Here is a 22,949-nt window from a genome sequence, read left to right on the forward strand (position 1 = left end):
ATTCAGAGAGTCAGAAAGCAGAATGGTTGTTACCATGGACTAGGGGCCAGAGAGAAGGGAGAGTGAGTGGTAAGTGGGTACAGAGTTTCTGTTTGGGAAGATAGAACGTTGTAGAGGTGGACAGAGGTCTGGTGACGGCTGCAGAACAGCGTGAAGGTACTTCTGCGACTGAGCCATACACCTAACAATGGCTACAGTGGTAAATTTTACGTCACGTGTATTTTACCGTGATTTTAAAAATTGAATTAGGTGCTCACATCTTTAAAAGGAGAGATTTCATGTAAAAATCTAGGTTTCTGTTTTCTTCTTGTTAAAATTGGAAGAGGGGCACCTGGGTGGCGCAGTCGGTTAAGCGTCCGACTTCAGCCAGGTCACGATCTCACGGTCCGTGGGTTCGAGCCCCGCGTCAGGCTCTGGGCTGATGGCTCGGAGCCTGGAGCCTGTTTCTGATTCTGTGTCTCTCTCTCTCTCTGCCCCTCCCCTGTTCATGCTCTGTCTCTCTCTGTCCCAAAAATAAATAAAAAACGTTGAAAAAAAAAATTTAAAATTGGAAGAGGTAGCTGCACTAGGCTGGGATTCCCATCAGGCAGTGGTTGATGGAGAGAAGGCCTGGCTTACCCATTTTGAAGGGGCGTGTGCTTTTTCACTTGGCCATGGTCCACACCACCCCCAGTTGTCCATCTGGCCCACTTTCCTTATTTATACTGCCTGCCTGGCTGCCTCTTTGGACAGCTCCCTGCACTGCTGTACTCATGACCAAGTGCGTCTCCAGCCCAGGCCTCTCCTGACCTCCAGACCCAGTGTATTGGGGTCTTACTAGAAATAGCCACTCAGACGTTCCCAAGTACCTCAGCCCCAGCGTGTTCCCAGTTAACTCATCAGTAAACAACCCCCACCCCACCCACTGTCCTGTGCCACAAAAGTGGAAGTCCGTTTAAGACTTTGCCCTGTCCCTCAGCCCCTGGAGTCAGATGGTCCCAAGGTCACCTTTCTCCTCAATGAGTCTGAATGCATTCCTTTTCCTGTTTCATTCCCTGCTGTCCTACTTCAGCACTTTATCCACTTCTGTTTGTGTTTTGTTTGTTAGTGGTCTCCCTGTCACTCTCCGCCTCCACCCTGCCATCTGCCTGCTCCTCTTCTAGAGCAGGAAGCTACTTATGAAAGCCCCTTGTACAGACTTCTTTGTGGAACCCCTGCCTTGAGTTCTTTTCCCCTGAAAGCCCTTCCCTCATCCCTCCCCTCTTCACAGGCCCTCATCTTATCAGGTCACAGAATTAGTTTGGGCTCTTAATGGGAGATCAGCCACCTCGTCCCCCAGCTCCCGGGTCCTTTGCCATGCCGTATCTTTTTGGACAGAGTTCTGGGTGTGAGAGTTAGGTGAGAATCTGGCTGGGCAGCAGTGCAGAGCCCAAGGCCCTTGCTTTTTGTTTTCTTTAAGAGACTTATTGAGATATAATTCACACACCATACAGTGTATCCATTCAAAGTATATAGTTCACTGGTTTGGGGTATATTATTAATTTTTTAAAGTTGTGTTAAAGTATACATAACATAAAATTGGCCATTTTAACCATTTTTAAGTGTACTGTTCAGTGGTATCCACTACATTCACATTCTTGTTTTGTTTTGTTTTTGAGAGAGTGAGGGAGGGGCAGAGGGAGGGAGAGAGAGGATCTTAAGCAGGCTCCACGCTGTCTGTGCAGAGCCCGACACAGGGCTTGATTCCACAACCCTGGGTTCATGACCTGAGCTGAAATCAAGATTCAGACGCTCCACTGACTGAGCCACCCAGGCACCCCAACATTCACATTGTTTTGCAACCATCACTACTCTATATTTTCAAAACTTCTTCACCATCCCCATACAGAAACTCTATACCTGTTAAGTAATAATTCCCCACTCTCTCCGCCCCAACTCTGGCAGCCACTGTTCTACTTTCTGTCTCTACGAATTTGACTATTCTAGGTACCCTCTGTAAGTGGAATCACACATTGTGGATCCTTTAGTGTGTGGCTTCTTTCACTTAACATGATGCTATCCAGGTTCATCCATGTTGTTGCATGAGTCAGATTTTTCTTCCTTTTTAAGATTGAGGACTATTCAGTTGTTTGGAGGGGCCACATTTTGTTTATCCATGCATCCACTGATGGACACTTGTGTTGTGCCCGCTGTTTGGCTGTTATGAACAGTACCTGACCCAATCCCTGCTCTCGGTCACCTTGGGTATATTCCTAGGAATGGCATTGCTCGGTCATATGGTAATTACATATTTAGCTTTTGGAGAAACTACCCAAAATTGTTTTCCACAGCACCAAGGCCCTTATTTTTTAATTAAAATCATACAGATATGCAGCATTTTCTCTGTAAATATTTTAAGATACATAAAAATTTTGAATATATTTTGGCTTACCAAATTATCTGTGTGTTTTTAGTCCTAAGTCTGTGTGATTCATCAGTAACTTCCATTTTGTAGTAAATATTTTTTATTTTGCTCTTAAAAATAACTTTTGCATTTATTATTCCTTAATTGTAATGGTCTCTTAGCCGGTATGGTTGCCATTACCAGGTTGTGGTATCCTGTGGACACTGCCCTAAAGACCTGCGTCCCCAGGTCTGGTCAGCAGAGGTGGGGGGTGTATGGCATCCCATGCAGAGGAGTGTGGGGGCATGGCTCCCACAGTTAGCAGTGCCCTCCCCACCCCACCCCCCTGCAGGTGATCCGCAGGCACACGCTGGAGGAGAAGCTACTGTGCCTGGTGCGGCACCGGGCAGGCCACCACTGCCAGAACGCGGTGATCGTCATCCTCATCCTGGCCTGGGAGGGCATCCCCCGCAGCCTCGGAGACACCCTCTACCAAGAGCTCACTGACACCCTCCGGAAGTACGGGAACCCCACCAGCCGGAGATGTGGCCTCAACGATGAGTACGTGGGTGGGATCTCGGCGTGCAAGGGTTGGGGTGGCTGGGCCAAGTGTCCATTGGCAGGGCCTTGGGGGGCAGATGCAGGGGGAGATTCTGGGTGCCCCTGAGGGCGGCGCTGGCCCCTCCCAGGGCCCTGTCTGTCCTGCAGTCGGGACTGTGGTGAAAGAAGTTCTCCTACAATCTTGACCTGGGTTCTTCTGGTCCCGGCAAGAGAAGGGTCCCTTGACTTGGCTTGGCTCTGCTGGTGAACCTCAGAGGGACTCTGAGGTTCTAATGGTGGAACAGCTATGAGTGCATGAGTGTCCCACAAATCTAAGGCATCAGTGGTATTCATAAAACCTGCCCCTCTAGGGTCTTTTAAAATTAAGGCGTTTAAATTAAATGCCACTTTTTAAATTAAGGTGTTTTTCTTTTTTTTTAATTTTTAATGTTAATTTTTGAGAGAGTGCGCGTGAGCAGGGGAGGGGCAGAGAAAGAGGGAGACAGACTCTGAAGCAGACTCCAGGCTCTGAGCTGTCATCACAGAGCCCAACACAGGCTCAAAACCACGGACTGCAAGATCATGACCTGAGCCCAAGTCGGACGCTTCACCGACTGAACTCCCGAGTCCCCCCACCCCCACTTCTTAAATTAAGGTATTTTTACTTAGATATACAGTTTGAAGAGGTTTCTTTTTAAGTATTTATTTTTTAAAGATTTTTTTTTCAATGTTTATTTATTTTTGGGATAGAGAGAGACAGAGCATGAACGGGGGAGGGGCAGAGAGAGAGGGAGACACAGAATCAGAAACAGGCTCCAGGCTCTGAGCCATCAGCCCAGAGCCTGACGCGGGGCTCGAACTCACGGACCGCGAGATTGTGACCTGGCTGAAGTCGGACGCTTAAACGACTGCGCCACCCAGGAGCCCCTCTTTTTAAGTATTTAAATTCCAGTTAGGTAGCATACAACATAGTATCGGTTTCAGGCGTCCAAGTTTGAAGAGTTTTGACAAATGTTTACAGTCACGTAGCTGCCGCGAAGATGTATAACCATTCCATCATCCCCTCCAGTTCCCCTTTGCCTGCTTTGTAAGCAAGTTTCCTTCTGCCCGTGGCAACCACCACTCTTGCTTCTCGTCCCTGTGAGTTTGCCTTTGCAAGAATGTTGTAGAGACGGAACCATACGGGGTGTAGCCTCCTGAGTCTGGCTTCTTTTTCCCCTGAGCATAGCGTTTCTGGGCTTCAGCTGTGGAGGTGTGTAGCTCATTCTTTCTGATTGCTGAGTAGCTTGCCACTGCTGGACGCCTCACAGTTCATTTACCCACTCCCCAGTTGAGGGGCATCTGGAGCATTTCCAGGTTTGATTAGTTGTTGGATTATAATGTCAGTGCTTATTTATTTAAAGGCCTGTCAGCACCTGAGCCTGAAGGAAGCAGGTGTGTTCAAACTCTGTAGCCCATGTCACTTCCCTGATTGTGTCGTCTGTGTTGGAACCCGTCATGATATTAGTGTTAAGGCAAAGTATAAACCTTACTGGGGTTTTGACTAGATTTTTCCCACTTGCCTCAAAACACCCAGGGGTTTCTCCCAGCAACAGATTCCACAAAAAATCTTTTTAATGTTTGTTTATTTTTGAGAGAGACAGAGTGCGAGCTGGGGAGGGGCAGAGCGAAGGAGACAGAATCCCAAGCAGGCTTCAGGCTCTGAGCTGTCAGCACAGGGTCCGACATGGGGTTCGACCTCACGAACCGTGAGATCATGACCTGAGCCGAATTCTGACGCTTAACCCGACTGAGCCACCCAGGCTCCCCTCCCAAAGACAGACAGATTCTTAGACCTTCAGGCTCAGGGGTGGGAGCAGAAAGAGCTGCTCAGAGCCGACTCCCTATGCGAGGAAATTTGGGGAAGGAGTTAAAGGCGGGAGGGATGTGGTCCCAGTCACTGGGAGACCATGGGTGCCAGGCCTCAGCAGGACCTCCCCCTGATGTAGGAGGACGATTTCCGAACAAAAAATGTGTCTGTATGCCTAACGTGCGATGCGTATTGCAGCCGGACCTGCGCTTGTCAAGGCAAAGACCCCAACACCTGCGGTGCCTCCTTCTCCTTTGGTTGTTCCTGGAGCATGTACTTCAACGGCTGCAAATACGCTCGGAGCAAGACGCCTCGCAAGTTCCGCCTCGTGGGGGACAACCCCAAGGAGGTAAGCAGAGTTCCGCGGAGCAGTGGGGCCCTCCGGCTCGTCCTACCCTGCCTCCTGTCTCTGGTAGTGTGGTGGGGGGGTGGGTTAGCACACCCTGACTCACATGTGCAGATAATGCAACTGGCTTTATTTTTTTAACTGACCTTATCTTGCCGGGAAGTAAGGTATGTGGGGTGTGGTGTGGAGGGGTGTGATGAGTGAAAAATTAAACCTAACCAATTATGGGCATTTCAGACTCTCCCAGCTTAAAACAGTCTCTTTGAGGTAAATGGTCAAATTCCTCACCAGAATTTGATCTTCTTCAGGAGTTATTTCTTTTCTTCATTCTTTCTAAGGTGTGTTTGTAGGGATGGGAGGTATGGCAGGAAGAGGCCTCTAGGCCTCGGCCACTTTCTGGGGGGCCAGTGCTGAGCTTCCCGAAGTGCCCCTCATTCTACCTGGCAGCCAGGCACATGTCTCTGTGCGGTTGTCCACATTGCCAGGCCCTTGCTGTCTTCTTGCTGGGAGCCTAGCCTGTCTCTGAGGCACCGGACTAGGGTCCACAATGGCCTCCTGTCTGCAGCCTCCCGGTCAGGTCAGGTTGCCTTCCTCCCTGCCCCTTCCCCTCTGTTGCTGTGCTTGTGAAGGCCATCCCAGGAGGTGGTCTCCACGCAGAGTTCCAAATGCAGAGAAGGTACAGGTCTGTCTGGGTTCCCTGCCATCTGTCCCCGACCCTACCCCCTCCCCAACACCTGAGCTCTTGTGAGGTAGGGTACTGGGTCCCTTTGTGGGGATCTAGGCAACATCTTGATCCCCAGTTCTACCTTCCACATCTCCCCGAACTCCTTGTACAAGAAGGGTTTCCTCCTTTTCCATGGGCGTGGGGACTCCCCTGGGGCACACGTTTTTCTACCCTATGTGTAATAAACTTCTATGCTCTGGGTATCCAGTCGTGCTTTTCAGAAGTAAAAGGAAGCATTTTCAAGTGCAGAACTTTATTTGCCTCAAAGCCTGGCTTTTAGACTATTGCACAAGCTAGTTTGATAGTCTGATTTGACACTGGACTTTTCTCTATAGTGGCATCCGCCCTCCCCTGGAAGCAAGTTGTTTCAATGCAGTTGTTTCAATGAAGAGAGGAGCCCCAGGGCCACAGGAACTAGGAATGACCAGGAGTGAAAAGGCATTGCTTTAATTTCTCACACGTACTTCCCCTGTTCTATCAGCTGCCATTTCTGTGCACTTACTTAGTGCTGAGTATTCTGGCCAGCACCTCACAGGTGTGCATCTCCATTAACCTCAAGGCACCCCAGATGTAGGCCCTGTTGCTACTCACCTTACAGATGAGGCAAATGGCTTGCTCAGGACCGTGTGGCAGTAATGGTGAAGTCAGGTCTGGGTCTTCCCAGAGTTCATGGGCCTCAGCCCTGTGCTGTGCTGGCCATGGGCTTACCGTGTTGGTGGCAGCCTCTGGGCTGCAGCCAGAGACAGGCAGCTGGCAGTGGCTGGCAGCTCTGGCCACCCTACTGGACAGACCGCTGAGCCATTGGTCTTGCTCTTCCATCTCTACTTCTATGAACTTGGTTCTTTTTCTCTCTTCTTCCTCTTTCTTCTCTGCAAACTCTTCATGCCTGTCTGTGCTCAAGGCCTTGTAGAAACAGCCCCCCCCCCCCCCCCCAGCTCTACCTGCCACCCTCAGAGGGCCAGGGAGAGGCTGTGGATACCTGAAACCCTTGGCCAAATGTAGCTGGGGTGCGGCTGCTTTGTCTGGGGCAGCACTATCCAGTGGAACTCCTTCTGTGATGATGGAAACGTTCTCTGTAAAAAACGTGTAGCACAGGAGCCACATGTAACCACTGAGCACTTGAAATGTGGCTCGTAAAACGGGAACTGGGTTTTTAATTTTATTTAACTTTATTTAGATGTTTACTTATTACGAGAGAGAAAGAGAGTGAGTGGGGGAAGGGCAGAGAGAGAGAGAGAGAGAGAGAGAGAGAGAGAGAATCCCAAGCAGGCTCCATGCTGTCAGCACAGAGCCCCACATGGGGCTCAATCTCACAAAGGGTGAGATAGGACCTGAACCAGATGAAGAGTCAGACACTTAACCAACTGAGCCACGCAGGCTCAGAGCTGACTCTCTGTGCCCCAATTTTATCTAATTTTAATTAAATTTAATATACATTTCAGAAGCAGCACAGAGCTCATGACTAACACATGCAATGGTGCAGGTCTAGAGAATAGAGTGTCCCTGGCTCATGACAGGCTCTGGGCCTGGCTGGCTGTGGAATTCCTGGCCTAGACTTTGACCCGCCCCTCTCTGCCTTCATTTGCCTGTCTGCAACACCAGAAGAAAAAGCCACACCTTTTGATCCTGCTTTTACCGGCCTACTTCATCGAACTTCTGACCTAGGGTGTTGAGCACTCAAAACCAACAACCTGTTTTATGTGTTCTGAGCGGCACTGAGCTAGTAGCTTAGCAGTCAGGATGGCTGGACCTTCAGGCCACAGCTTTTCCTGAGCTTCTGTGTCTCCAACATTAAAACAGACATGGTACCCTATGCCTCCCAGACGGAACCTGTAAAAACACCTGATGCACTTCCTACCTTCCCAGCAACCCAGCAGTGGTTCTAGAATGGAGGTTAATTTCCAGTGTGTAGAGTTTGCCAGGTGGGGCTGCTTTGGATACGTGTGACTGCTGTTCTCTCCACAGGAAGAAGTGCTCCGGAAGAGTTTCCAGGACCTGGCTACTGAAGTCGCTCCCCTGTACAAGAGGCTAGCCCCCCAGGCCTATCAGAACCAGGTACTGGGTCTTGGGCTTTTCTCTGCCCACGTGTCATCTGCATCTCTGTCCGTGTTCCCTGAAGTCAGGAAATGGGAGAGTGGGCTCATTTGTGCTCCTTATGGGAAAAGCTCAGCTAGAGATAGAGCAGTGATGTAGGTCTTTGATGAGATCCTTTCTTGACAACAAGCTAACCGCGTCCCAGACCATCTTTCCCCTATCCCTTGCTTTCATGCCTCCCCCCATAGTAATCTTTCACCTCTCCTGGTCTGGCTTCTCCTGGGGAGGCTCAAGTTTCTCTCTCCTGTCACCTGTGCATCTCCCAGATGAGGTGAGGAGGACTTGAGTTAACTCAGAAGGAAGTAATTTCTACGGAGGCTTCATCCGGAAAGCCTACCTCCTGCAGCCCCTCTGCAAGGCCTCCATGGTCCTTAACCTCCTTCCCTCCAAGACCTAGCTTTGCCTCCACAGCACAGAATCTAGGCCACTGACCTCAGGTCACACGAGCAGTTCTCCTTGGCTGTCCACACAGGTGACCAATGAGGAAATAGCGATTGACTGCCGCCTGGGGCTGAAGGAAGGGCGGCCCTTCTCGGGGGTCACAGCCTGCATGGATTTCTGTGCCCATGCCCACAAGGACCAGCATAACCTCTACAACGGCTGCACAGTGGTAAGGAACTCTGGACCTGTCACAGCTCCCCCTGCGAGATGGTCCTGGGAGGGGGACTGGTTTAAGCAGACAGGAGGGCTCAGAGTAGGGAGGGACCTGGAGACAAGAGTCTCAGATCTCTGGGAGATGCCCTGCCATACTGGCTGCCCCTGCCCACTTCTCTGAGAAATGCATGGACCGGAATGCTTGGACAAGGCTGGTCTCGTCTCCATGTCTTAGGTGGATGCTGTAGAACACAGTCTGTTGGGCACCTGGAGTCCTTACCTAAAGACTGTTCCAGGTCTCTGAACACTGGATTTAAATCCAAACCACTCTTGATTCATCCACCGAGCAAATGTTTATTGTGCCCCAGATGCTGCTGTAGATATTGGAGAATAAAATGGACCAAGCCCTGCCCAAGTATGTGATACAGTTAATGTCTGGTAGTGTTGAAGGCTGTGAGGAAGATATGAAATAGGGTAAGGGGTAGAGTGATAGCAGATGCCATTTGGGATGCCATGGGCAGAGAGGTCCCTCTGAGGAGGGGTACCTGAGCTGAGACATGAATGAAGCAAGAGAGTAAGGGACCCGAATGTCTGGGGATGGAGTGCTCCAGGCAGAAGGACCAGCATACACAGAGATTCAGGGGCAGGCAGGGACCAGGTCACAGTGAGCCCAGAAGGTGGGCAGGGCTGTGGGTTGTGCTCCGAGTGTGAGGGGAAGCTGGGAGTGGTAGGGTCTCCTTGATAAAGTGCTCTCTTGCTCCTGCAGATAGAAAAGAAGTATGTGGAGATGGGGTGAGTGGGAGAGAATCAAAGGAGAAAGCCAATTAGGCTGGGACAGTGTCTAGACTAGAGGTGACAGGGCTTGGACAGGAGCGAGGGTAGGGAGGGGGGTGGTTGGACAGACTTTGGGTGATCTCGAAGATACAGCCAGCCAAGCAGGGGGTTGCTGATGGACAGATGTAGGATATGACAGAGAAGGACTAGAGAGCCACCCAAGGCTTTTTGCTTGAGCACCTGGTCAAGTGTTGGTGCGACACGCTGAGATGTAGAATCACAGGAGAAGCCCAGTTTGATGGCAAAAATGAAGAGTTCTGTTTTGAGATGCCTGGCAGATGTCCAGGTGGACACGTGGAGCAGGCAGGGGAGCGGGCTGTCTGGAGGACATGTAGTTCACAGTTTCAGGCACGAGGCTAGATGCCGTCACTAGGGGAGTGAGTGCAGATGGAGAAGAGGGGAGGTTTGGACTTGAGTGGGGACCCCCTCAAAGGGATGATGCCAGCTCTCTTCTTTGCTTTTTAACTAGGTCCTGGGCAGGCAGGGCTCCCCAGGGAACTGTGGAAGAGGCAGACGCAATGGCAATTCACCTGAAAGGGGGCTCCCAGAGTCTGGGTATAACTGGGGTGTAACACAGGGATTGATGGCCCAGCACGAGATTTTATTTCTCTACCTTGTCCTCCTTCCCTTATGTGCAAGGCTAGAAGCAAGATGAGGCAGGCCCCTGTCCACACTGTATTGTGAGGGTTTCGAGCTGACACACAGAGAAAGGGAGGGACCTCCAGGATTAGAAGAGGGGCAGGGAAGGAGGAGGAGACATCAGGAGATAGGAGCACAGTGAGGTTATTTTGATCCCAGAGCTTTGTAGCATTTGGAGTGGAAAAAAGTAAACCTCTTCCAAAATGAACAGTGTTGTTTTTTTTTTAATTAAACTATTTATTGTCTAAAAAAGTAAACAGTATAAGAAAGCATAAAGTAAAAATTGCCTGAAATCTTAGAGACCTAACTAGTGTTAGCATTGTGATGACCATCCGTTCAGGCACCTGAATATATGCATGTGCGTGTGTGCACAGCTGTGTCAGTTTTACACAAATGTGATCACAGTATATGTATGTGCTGTTCCATGACCCGCTTTTTGTAAGAATGCATGATGGACAGCTCTCTGTGTCACTGGATGTAGACTCACTTCAACGTGTTGTAAGGCAGTATGTAGGGCTCTGCCATCGTTTATTTGACCACTTCCCCTGTGGATGGACAGTGAGTGTTTCCAGACTCCCCCTCTGTAAACCAGAGTGGGGGTCCATCCTTACCACATCTTGGTACGGTGGTGGAATAATCCCCTTGACGTCCCAGAGTAAAGACATTTATAGGTTTAGAGTGCTGCTTCTCTGGCTTACTTGGCAACACAGGGTTTTCACAATTTCTTGTCTTTGCCCACCTGAGTGGCAAATGTACGAGCTCACTGTAATTTGTGTTTCTTTTATGACTAGAGAGGGTGAACGTCTTTTTCTCTTTTTTTTTTTTTTGCCCATTTAAATTTTCTCTTTGTGACTACCCGTATGTCTTTTTTTTTTTTTTTTTTTTTAAACAAGGATAGCTGTCTGTCGACATTGGTAAGGTATCTCTGTTAGGGAGAGAAACGCAGTTTCTATCATATCTCATCCTTTGCTTTTTACTTTTGCTGTGTTGTTTATCACATTGGGTTTTAGGGAATGATGGGAAGCAGGGCCGGTGGTCAGTCAAACCCAGAAAGCCTGTGGGGTCCGCTCAGAGCAGGTCAAGTCTGAAGAGACATACATATGCTGGGAAGAAACACACTTGGTAGAGCATCACACCAAAGGGGAAACTGCAGATGAAAGCATGAACACGGTTGACTTTATAAAAATGTACAGTTTCTGTTCAATAATAAAACACTGTGATCAAAATTGAAAGGCCTGTACAAACTGGAAAACAGCATTTGTAACAAGTGACAAAGTGAATGATAACTTTCATAGACAAAGATTACTTTACATAAATGATAAAAAAAATGAATAGTCTAGTATAAAAGTGGGCAAGAGTCATAAAACTCACCAAAAAAAGAAGAGAGTTGTATTAAAATATACCCAAGGTTTGTTTTAATGAAGTATGATAAGAGAGGAAGACACAGGATTGTCAGGAGGGCCGAACTTTATACTCACAGAGCCCAAGAAGCATGTGCCCACCAGGCCACACAGGGAAGCACCAGGATTGGTCAGGAGGCAGAGGAGTGAGTGGTGAGAGTGTGGCCCAGCGCAGTTGTTGGAGATTTGGTGGGAACGAGTGGGCAAGGCAGAGTTAAGTAAGCTGAGATCTGGAGAGTTTGAATAGTTTGTGAGCTCTGGGCCATAGGGGTGGTCCCCAGTTGTCCTCCCTGGTCCTGGGTAATGGAGGGCAGGGGGAATATTTGCTTGGTGTGTGAGAGTTTGATAAAAAGAGAGAGTTAGGGGTGTGGGCCCTGGATTGGTCAGTTTGTATATCAGAGTGCACCTGAAGGGGGGTCATTTGCTATCTCTAGGAATTAGCTAGTCTTCGGGGAAGGACGTCCCTCCAGGGTCAAGGCCCCAACTGCCAGAACATCAAGAACACAGAAAATAAAATATAATCAACCCAAGAGTTAAAGAGTAAACTTGACAGGAAAAAAAAAAAAAAAAAAAAAAAAGATTAAGCCTTATTAGTAATCAGAGAAATGCAGACCAACGAGATACATTTTGATAATGAGCAAAATGTTTTTCAGAAGTTAGTGGCAAAATTATAAGCAAAAGTATAGGAAAATGGAAGCTCAGCTTCAGCCAGTATGAGTGAAAAATGTGATAATCATTTTGGAGGGCAGTTTGGAGGGCAGCAACGTATGGCTGTTTACTTCACAGTGTTTATTCTAAGGAATTACGTGTTTTAGAAGATTTAGCTTAAAAGTACTGTTTATGATAGGAAAAAATTAGAAACAAGTTTTAATAGTAATGAGGGATTAGTTAAATGAATACATTGATGCAATAGCATAATATTATGCAAGTTCTTAAATCATACTGAAGGAGAATATTTAATGCATAAGAAAATATACTATCTTTGAAAAATGAAGTTACTATAAAACTGTATGGTAATAGGATCACATTATACAAAAACTGTGTGTATGTGTATATATGCATATATGATCAAAGTGTTTATTAGTGATTATTTCTGGGTGGTGGGATTATGGAGATAATTATTATTTCCTTTTTGGTGGCCTAAATTTTCTACAACCAGCACATAATAGTTTTTAGTAAAAAGTATTTTAAGAGCAAAAGGAGGCTGAGTGTTCAGGGCAAGGAGCGTAATGGTAGAAGGTCTGAGGCTCAGCAAGGTGATAAAGCACAGTGACAATAATATTCCACTGGCGGGCAGAGCATGGCCACTAGGCCTGACCCGGCCCCTTTCCAGCCATGCGACCTTGGGCCGGTCATCTCTTCTCCTCAGCCACATGAGGGTCCCAGGAGGCAAAGTGAATGGATGCCCTTTGAAGGTGTAGAGGAGATTCTAAGTGCTGGGGATACTGTTATTGCATGAACCAGGACAGCTGTGCTTTTAGACATTCTAGAAATCGTGGATGGCTGGTGTTGGGACTGTGTGGGGAAGGGTGGGCGGGTCATGCATGCAGATGCTCAGCCTCTTTCTCTGAGCGCCGGGCCCCCCCAACCCCACGTACCCTCCCTCTCTCTGCCCGGGGCAGGTCTGCACCCTGACCAAGGAAGACAATCGCTGCGTGGGCAAGATTCCCGAGGACGAGCAGCTGCACGTGCTCCCCCTGTACAAGATGTCCAACACAGACGAGTTTGGCAGTGAGGAGAACCAGAATGCCAAGGTGGGCAGCGGGGCCATCCAGGTGCTCACCGCCTTCCCCCGTGAGGTCCGGCGCCTGCCCGAGCCTGCCAAGTCCTGCCGCCAGCGGCAGCTGGAAGCCAGAAAGGCGGCAGCCGAGAAGAAGAAGGTTCAGAAAGAGAAGCTGAGTACTCCCGAGAAGATCAAACAGGAGGCCCTGGAGCTGGCCGGCATCTCCACTGACCCAGGTGTGTAGGGAGAGGGTGCCCACCAGAGGTGGCACGGGCGGGGCGGGGAGGGTTGTGGCCCTGGACAGCTCCTTCGCTGCCCCTCTTCCTGCTTCAAGATTGCACTCCAGACTAAAGTCCGGGGCCTCTCTCCGCCCCGTGGACCACACGTTATCTTAACTTTCAGCCGGCGCAGTATCCACGGCAGCCTCAGGACGCCTGAGTACCTGGGGGCGGGGGTGGGTGGCACCTGCGGAGCCAGCAGAAGAGGCGCTGGGCTTCTCCTCCAGCCTGCCTGAGCGTCTGCAGAGAATCCCACGGCCTCAGGCACGTGGTCTGCTGTGGGGGCAGCTCTCATTTCCCCTGACCCTTGTCCTGCAGAGGCCAGCATGAGGGGGGTGGGCTTCAGCGAGGACTTGTGGGGGTGTGCCAGGGAGGAGGAGGAGTGCTGTGTGGGCTCTGCCCCCGCTTTTCCCAGTGCTTCAGTGGGGCCGGGAAACCCCTAAGGGAGCAGGGAGGTTGCACCCCTGGCCCCCTCGCCCAGGGCCTTTGCGGGCCGGGGTTCCCTCTGCTCCTTCTCCGTGTTGATTCCTGTGTTCCCCAGGCCTGGCTCTGAAGGGTGGGCTTTCCCAGCAAGGCCTGAAGCCCTCCCTCAAAGTGGAACCGCAGAACCACTTCAGCTCCTTCAAGTACAGCGGCAACGCAGTCGTGGAGAGCTACTCGGTGCTGGGCAACTGCCGGCCTTCCGACCCGTACAGCATGAACAGCGTGTACTCCTACCACTCCTACTATGCACAGCCCAGCCTGACCTCTGTCAACGGCTTCCACTCCAAGTATGCTCTTCCGTCATTCGGCTACTACGGCTTTCCATCCAGCAACCCCGTCTTCCCCTCGCAGTTCCTGGGTCCTAGCACCTGGGGACACAGTGGCAGCAGCAGCAGTTTTGAAAAGAAGCCAGACCTCCACGCTCTGCACAGCAGCCTGAGCCCGGCCTACGGTGGTGCTGAGTTTGCCGAGCTGCCTGGCCAGGCTGTTCCCACGGACACCCACCACCCCACTCCTCACCACCAGCAGCCTGCTTATCCAGGCCCCAAGGAGTATCTGCTTCCCAAGGCTCCCCAGATCCACCCAGCATCCAGGGACCCCTCTCCCTTTGCACAGAGTTCCAACTGCTACAACAGATCCATCAAGCAAGAGCCAGTAGACCCACTGGTCCAGGCCGAATCTATACCCAGAGACCCTGGTAAGATGAACAAAACACCTTTGCCCGAGGCTTCTCAGAACGGGGGACCCAACCACCTATGGGGACAGTACTCAGGAGGCCCAAGCATGTCCCCTAAGAGGACTAACAGTGTGGGTGGCAGCTGGGGTGTGTTCCATCCTGGGGAGAGCCCTGCGATCATCCCCGACAAGCTCAGCTCTTTTGGGGCTGGCTGCCTGACCCCTTCCCACTTCCCAGATGGCCAGTGGGGGTTGTTCCCTGGGGAGGGGCAGCAGCCAGCCCCCCAGCCTGGAGGACGGCTCCGAAGCAAACCGTGGAGCCCCTGCAAGTTTGGGAACAACACCTCGGCCTTGGCCGGGCCCGGCCTGACTGAGAAGCCTTGGGGGGTTGGGGCCGGGGATTTCAGCTCTGCCCTGAAAGGTGGTCCTGGCTTCCAAGACAAGTTGTGGAGCCCCTTGAAGGGAGAGGAGGGAAGGATTCCAACCCCGGGGGCGAGCCAGCTGGACAAAGCCTGGCAGTCCTTCGGCCTGCCCCTGGGCTCCACTGAGAAGCTGTTTGGGGCCCTGAAGTCAGAGGAGAAGCTGTGGGATCCCTTCAGCCTGGAGGAGGGCGCTGCTGAGGACCCCCCTAACAAGGGGGCGGTGAAGGAGGAGAAGAACGGTGGGGCCGAGGAGGAGGAGGAGCTGTGGTCTGACAGCGAACACAACTTCCTGGACGAGAACATCGGCGGCGTGGCCGTGGCCCCTGCTCACGGCTCAATCCTCATCGAGTGTGCCCGGCGGGAGCTGCATGCCACCACGCCCCTCAAGAAACCCAACCGCTGCCACCCCACCCGCATCTCGCTGGTCTTCTACCAGCATAAGAACCTCAACCAGCCCAATCATGGGCTGGCCCTCTGGGAGGCCAAGATGAAGCAGCTGGCGGAGAGGGCCCGGGCGCGGCAGGAGGAGGCCGCCCGGCTGGGCCTGGGCCAGCAGGAGGCCAAGCTCTACGGGAAGAAGCGCAAATGGGGGGGCGCCATGGTTGCTGAGCCTCAGCATAAGGAGAAGAAGGGGACTGTCCCCACCCGGCAGGCACTGGCCGTGCCCACAGACTCAGCAGTCACCGTGTCCTCCTACGCCTACACGAAGGTCACTGGGCCCTACAGCCGCTGGATCTAGGTGCCAGGGTGCCAGGGAGCCAGCGTACCTCAGCGTCGGGCCCCGCCCGAGCTGCCTCTGTGGTGCTTTTGCCCTCACACCTGGGGGCGGGTTGGGGGTGCAGAAGTCTTTTTATCTATATATACATATATAGATATGCATATATATGTATTTATGGTCCAAACCTCAGAACTGACCCGCCCCTCCCTTTCCCCCACTTCCCCAGCACTTTGAAGAAGAAACTACGGCTGTCGGGTGATTTTTTTCGTGATCTTAATATTTATATCTCCACGTTGGTTTTTTTTCCCCCCCTTGTTTGGGGGGGGTGGCTTTTATTTCCTCTTGTTTTTAAAACTTTATCCTTGTATATCACAATAATGGAAAGAAAGTTTATAGTGTCCTTTCACAAAGGAGTAGTTTTAAATTCCATTTAAAATGTGTATTTATTGGATTTTTTAAAAAGCGACAATAGTAATGGTAAAGGATCGGCAGGAAAGGCCAAAAGCGCTCCTTCCTGCCCAGTCTTGCTGGGCCCAGTGAGCCTGGCCCTCTTGGGAGCTGACAAGGTTCTCTCAGCCATCTGCCCCTCATGAGCCAAGTGCAGATTTGTAGCCACCCGGTCCATCCCTCCTGACAGATGCGCCTTCCCTTCAGGGGAGGGATCCCTCAGGACAGCTTCTGTCCTCTCCAGTAGGATGGGAGAATCTGTAGAAAAACAGCTGGAGTCCCTTTTCCAGTCACCGGCTTGGCATCGGGGACGGGGCGGGGGGCAGGTGCACCCCAGGCCAGGCACCTGAGATGCTGGTGTAGATTTCCCCAGAAACTAGGTTGGTAGTAGACAGCTTCAAGCTTGCTAGTCTCCACACTGAATCCTCTCTGTCCGTTATTTATCAAGTCACATGATGTCATGGTTCCCTAGGCAGCACCTCCTGATGGAGCTGGAGTTGAGAGGCTCTTAGGAGCCGTTTCCACCGGGGTTGACAAGCCAATGAATACTGGGCTGAAGGAATTTGTCTTAGTGGCAGTCTTTCCTAAAATGCCCGAGAGTCTATGCTGATCCTGAAAAAGGGCTACTGTATCTCTAAAAACAAGAAGTTGAACCCAAGCTGTGAAAAGCCAGCATTGTGCCGTCCCTCCGTGCACAGTGCTGTGCAGAGCCTGGTGCTGTAGTATTGTGCTGGGACTTGCTTGACCCTTGGGCAGGTCACATCCTGCGGGAGCTCAGCACACCAGTGTAACGGCAGTTAACGCATCTCTCTCTATTCCTGGATTTCCATGTTGGACAATGGTGCAGGCCTCACGCCCAAGCCGGCCCCCGCCATGCTACCATTGGTGGGGGTGGGCTTACACTTATCAATTTTAAAATGCAGGAGTCAAACGTTTTCAGCAGGTAGCTATGATTGTCCTCCCTAATTGGTGCCATTTCTCTATTTGATCATTTTCTCCTTTCCTTCCTTCCCTCTCCACCCACTTGAACTCGCCCGTTCTAAAATTCTGGTGCATTTGTTCAGTTCTTTGAAATGAGAATGTGGTGCTTAATTTTTGCAACTTTGTTGAGAGAGGCTGGGCCTAACTGGTGGAAGCAACATTTGTCGACAGCAAGTCAGACTTCCTGGAGTGTTTGTTTTTCCTGTGGTATTAGCAAAGTTCCTATGAAGCTACCCATGTGGATGTGTGTGGTGAACGGGAGGTTTCATCAGGACACACAGAGGGGATCATGGCCACACAGTGAAATGACAACCAAGCCCTGAGATAAATGTCAGATATTTATTGAGCAGTTTTTTTTTTTTTCAGATGTGGGTCTTTGTAAAACGAGTTTAACAATCAGATGACGATGCTAAAGGCAAGTCCCTGAGCTTCCAGGTGCCTTGTGTAAGAGCTGAGAACCGACCCGCTGGCTGTTCGCTGTAACTGTTCAGAAGCACTGGCGGAGAGTCGCTGTAAGATGTCCTGAGCATTTATGTGGTCTGGTTTTAATTGTAAATAGGGAAAGATTTTTTTAAGCACTTTTGCCTAGATTTAAACAGCAACTTGAAAAAAAAAAAAGTATGTTTTAACATGTAATTGTGGGAGAAATTGTAAATAGTAGCTGAATATTTAACGTGCTTTGTCTATCCTTCACTTTTACCATATTCTGTAAAGTTGCATTTATTTTACAGGACAAAAATGAAATATTATTGCTTTTGAAATAAATACCCAAGAGCTTATCAGGATTTAGAATTATTCAGAACTCAGATTTATAGGAAAACCTCTGACCTTCAGTGTGACAAGCTAAAGGAAGCAGAGTCTTTAATAAGCATGCTAATTTTCTAGTTTTGAGGAAAAGTTGGGTCCTTTAAATGCTATTTTGCTTATCGCATCCGTACTTTTATGCAGGTCTCATTTGACTCTGTGCTTAGGTAGATGCGGGGGTGCCTTGAAAACTTCATTTTAAATGATCTTAAGCAAGAAATACAATATTTTACGAAACATTTGGAGAATGTGACCGTCTGTATGACCCGGGAAAGCCCCAGGTTGGCTGTTGGTTTGGAAGGTCCCGAGTGTAACCCAGGTGATTCTGATCCTTGGCATGTGTGAATCTTCCTGATGTATGTTAGATATACTCTTCCCCTCGTCACCCTTTGATAGCAAAGCCATTAGATGAAAGGAGAAACCAATACAAGCTAAAAGCATGTGATGTCTGTCCCCGCAGCCCCAACAGCCTTTGGTTCATAAATTCCTAGACTAGCAAATAGGCTGCTGAGAGGTGAGTCAAGAGGCAGTCTCCATTGGATGTTCCCATTCCCCTCAGAATGGTGTTTCAGAAATTAGGTGGTGCTGTTGCTATGCTCGAGCCCATGCTGATTTTTACACACTACATGTATAACCTACCTCAAATCTCAGTCATTAAAATTAGCATGCTTTAGACGTATATTTAAAAAGTAACTATGCACAGCTCTTTATCCCCTCCTTGCTGCTGAAGGTTTCTTAAAGAGAAAAATCAAATTTTTATTTTTTACTGGCACTATCATTTTTTAAGTCCTAAAGATGATTAACAGACGTTTTTATCATGAGAAGAAAAATAAAGCCATTGCAACTAAAGAACCTAACAGCATGACCAAGTTTTAGAGTTAATATTATAGCAATGAGAAATGATGGAGTCCTCATCTCCCCAGTGTGCCCTGTCCACAGATGCCATCCACATGCAGTGCGAATATTTGGTTCCTCTTTCGTTTTGTTTCCCCCTGCCTTTTGCATGCAAGGGAAGTGCTTGCAAAGTTCTGTGCTAAGAGATTTTTAAAATAAAAATCGCTTTGCGGCAGGTTCTCACAAAATAACTGGTGCTAGCTCAAGAAACCGTTATCTAACCATCAGAGATCTTGACTAAAGTTGTTTCATGGATTTTTGAGGTTTTGTTGTTTTTTGCTGTCATTGTAGTTTGTTTCTTGGCAGGGCCTGAGTTTCCCACACGCTGGCTTCGTGGGTCCGGCTTTCCCTCTCACCGAGGTGACCGTGGTGTGCATGGAAAGAGATCATACCCTGCCCCCTCTTGGTCCTTCCACCAGACTCTTTTGGAAACAGGAGTTTGCAGAGCAAGGGATTTTTAAAGTGCTAAAGCAAGGACAGAAGTAGCAGAGCCTAAGTGCTCTGCACCGAACAGCAGTAGAGGCGTGAGGATGGTTGATGATCAGTAGGATGGTAACCTGATTTCATGGAGAGAAATCCAGCCAGACTTTGTAACGTTTAACCACCGCCAGATCTCAAACCAAGGCAATGCTGGTGGAAAATTTAAGTGATGTCCCTGACGTGCCTCAACCAATCTCTTTCCTTTTGTTACTGAAGTGTGTTTTATGGACTAGGAAGCATTTTTATGAATTGACATAGTCTAAATAAAATGGTGCTATGGTGTTTTAATGTGACTGTCCCTGATCCTGTCCTGCTGAGGTGCTATCAAGGTTCTGAAACCACAACCAACCAAAAACAAGGTGGGCTCCAGTCTCTCTTGGCTTCCCCCCCGCCCCCCCCCCCCTTTGGTGCTGTCTCCTTAGACCTCTGTTTATCGTGCTAAAACCTGCTCTGAGCAGTTTTTCTGTTTTGTTTTAGTACTCTTCCCTTGGTGGCCAAAACCTGAAAGGCAAGTTCCGAAGACAGCCAGCTCCCTAACTGTACTGGGAGTGGGCCTTCCTGGCTTGGCAGGTGCTCTGGTTACACATCTGTCCCCTCAGGCCTAATGAGAAAGGAAAGGTGAAGGGCTTTTTTTTTTTCTTCCATTTTTGAGGAAGGGGAGTCTGGGACTCCTGCCTCTTCTGAAATGGCAGGCATTCTCATTGCCAAGGACACACATTTTCCACCTGCAGGGTGCCAAGCAGACACCTTTGAGGACCTCCAAGGCACTCGTATACCGAGGCGTTCCGAGCAGGCCTCCTTCCTCCCCTGGCATTGGCCCCGCCGTGGTGGGCAGTGGGCTTGTTGCTTTGCTCTTCACGGCCCCTGCCCCAGCATTGCTTCTGCCCGTCACTGGTAACCTTTCAGTGTTGCTTCTGCCTGTCACTGGTAACCCCTCACGTTCGAACTAAAGGAAGGAGATTTCTTTGCTCACTTGACGCCACTGAGGCTGCTTTTTAGTTGGTGCTACTCTAAATTTCCTCTCGGGTCCACAAAAGTTGACGTTTTGAAAACCGGAAGCTCCCTTTTATGTCATCCACTGTCACAATTTTTTTAAATACCTCAAAAACAGGACATTGTGACAACTTCAGTAGATTCCTTGAAGGTCTGATACCTGCAGGTTGTCCATCTGATGACTTACTTGACCTTGAAGAATCTGGGGTCATCTTATTTTTCATTCTTCAGCAGTTGAAATGGCAGAATATCTAAAGGAAGGAGTGGGGTTGACTTATTTCATTCTCTTTGTAAGTTTTGCTTTTGAACAAAATGTGAATCTCGTATGCCCATCTCATTGAGCTTTTTCAGGCATTGTTGTCATTTGAAATCACTTCCTCAAAACTTACTTTATTAGCCAGCTGCATCTGTTGTAGCACATGGCCAACTTCGACATACCCTGGACCAAAATTGTTTTTGAGGTGCATATCCCAGCATAGGTTATACGGCCCCACACCCACACGTGCGCAGAGTGTTTCCATGTGAGACCCTGTCCTGGCATTCCTAGCCCTTCCTCCCGCAGAGCTGCAGACAAGAGCAGAGCAATAGGCTTCTCCCCTGAGCAGAGGCTGCGGCACAGAAATGCAAGGTCTAACGTTGCTTTTTGCCTAAGAATCTGAGTGATTTGGCCTACTTCCTCATTCGCTTCTATTCTGATATCAGGGATGCTTTTTGTAGTGGTATCATTTGCGCTCTTTTCTCATTTTGACTACCCGTCGTCATTCAGGGATAACTCATCACTATTCACATGGGGATTTAAAAAATACTATTTGGCTCCTTTGAACATCCAAATTTTCTTGATTCCAGTGCTTTTTGTTGGTTTGTTTTTTTGAGGGGAAAAAGGAGGAGAAAAACAGGAGTGGTGTCATTTCTTTTTCGCATATTCTAATTATAAAAACAAACAAGGGCAGGTCATAATTGTGGCATATTAATGCATTAGACTTAACCTAGAATCCCTGTAGCTTTTTGATGTGTTTTATTTCTTCTCTCTTTGAATTCCTGTTTGGTTACTTGGCTTCCAATGGAGGTGAACTTAACAACCATACTTGAATATTCCGTCTTGACTTTGTAACTGTGGCTACTTGAAATGAAGTTTATCTGGGGTTGATGGATGAATGGTAGATTTTTGCAATGTCTCAAGGCAATAGGATGTGTATTATTAAACTGTAGATATTCTTAGTACAGTAAATTTATGCTGATAATTTTATTTTGTATAATTTTTACCTTTCTGTTAATATTTTTTCCTCCCACTTTATTGGTTTGCCTCCTGAGCTACCCCTCCTTACCTTCCCTTCTCCCCCAGTGTCAGTAAATTTAATTTAGGGTGCCTAGAAATTGCAAGTATGTATCCTTTTTTGATTTGTATTTTATTATAATTTACACAAACAACTGGGTTTGTGAACTGTATTACTCCTGGTATCTTTAAAATATTGTGGGTGTTTTAATAAATTTTATATTTATTTTTTGCACTCAAATTCAGAGTGGGTCCTTTTTTCCCCTCACCTCAAACCAGGCCCAGATTGTGGTATCTGAGATACCCTATAATCCCACCCTCCCACTGTAGGTTGTAGATGCACCAACGAAGCCCTCACTAACAGCAGCAGTAGGGCCTGTCCTTGTCACCACCGGCATAATGTTCAAAGGCCATGAGCTTTTAGAGCTGCATAGAAAGGGACAAGATAGAGATGGCCTTTTTCTCATCTGTGTTTCTGTTTTTCCTCCTTTTATTCAACTTGGAGACTCCCCCCCCCACACTGATTAAAATTGTTCACTTCTGATGTAATATTTGCTAAAGGTTGGCTGATTACTGCTTCATTCTGATGGTCCTGAGCACTAGCTCTAGTAGGGAGGGCCAAATATGGCTGTCCTTGGGGAGAGGAGCATTCCCATAAGGTCCCATGCTTGGGGCTACCTCTTTTAATTCAGATTGCCAATCTGCTGCTACAAAAGTGGTTCTAAGAGTAAATGGTAAATTGATGGCAATATAGGCCTACCTCAAGAAGCAAGAAAAATCTCAAACAACCTAACCTTATATCTAAAGGAGCTAGAAAAAGAAAACTGAAGACCAACAGAAGGAAGGAAATAAAGATTAGGGCAGAAAGAAATCATATAGAAACTAAAAAAAAAAAACAAAAACAATGGAACAGATTATTGAAACCAGGTTCTCTGAAAAGATGAGCAAAATTGATAAACCTCTAGCCAGATTCATCAAACAAATAATAAAATCGCTAATGAAAGTGGAAAAATACCACCACAGAAATACAAACAATTGTAACAGAATATTATGAAAATCTATATACAAACAATTTGGACAACTTCAAAGAACTGGATAAATTCCTAGAAACATGTAACCTACCAAAAATAGAAAAGCAGAAAATTTGAACAGAGCAATTACCAGCAATGAAATTTGATCAATAAAAAAAACTCCGAACACACAAAAGTCCAGGGCCAGATGGTTTCATGGGAGAAGTTTACCAAACATTTAAAGAGTTAATATCATTTCTTCTCAAACTATTCCAAAAATAAAAGAGAATAAATAGAAAATTCATTCTGTGAGGCCAGTGTCATCCTGATACCAACACCAGAAGACCCCACCCAAAAAAAGAGAACAGGCCAATATCTCATGAACA

The 22,949-nt window shown here is 48.5% G+C and overlaps 1 protein-coding gene across 6 annotated transcripts in view; it reads left to right on the forward strand.

Moving 5' to 3' along the window:
- Window positions 1-21,794, forward strand: part of TET3 (tet methylcytosine dioxygenase 3) — a 106,622-nt gene extending 84,828 nt beyond the window's left edge. For all 6 annotated transcript variants that reach the window (XM_019827426.3, XM_019827427.3, XM_023251777.2 and 3 more), the window contains 6 exons: window positions 2,715-2,923; window positions 4,950-5,100; window positions 7,787-7,876; window positions 8,388-8,525; window positions 13,005-13,341; window positions 13,925-21,794. In XM_019827426.3, the coding sequence (XP_019682985.1) occupies window positions 2,715-2,923; window positions 4,950-5,100; window positions 7,787-7,876; window positions 8,388-8,525; window positions 13,005-13,341; window positions 13,925-15,702 (2,703 nt within the window). In that variant the 3' untranslated portion in view covers window positions 15,703-21,794. The remainder of the gene's footprint in view (window positions 1-2,714; window positions 2,924-4,949; window positions 5,101-7,786; window positions 7,877-8,387; window positions 8,526-13,004; window positions 13,342-13,924) is intronic.
- Window positions 21,795-22,949: the final 1,155 nt, after the last annotated feature.

The sequence above is a fragment of the Felis catus genome, chromosome A3 (assembly GCF_018350175.1).
Source record: "Felis catus isolate Fca126 chromosome A3, F.catus_Fca126_mat1.0, whole genome shotgun sequence".
Taxonomy (NCBI): Eukaryota; Metazoa; Chordata; class Mammalia; order Carnivora; family Felidae; genus Felis; species Felis catus.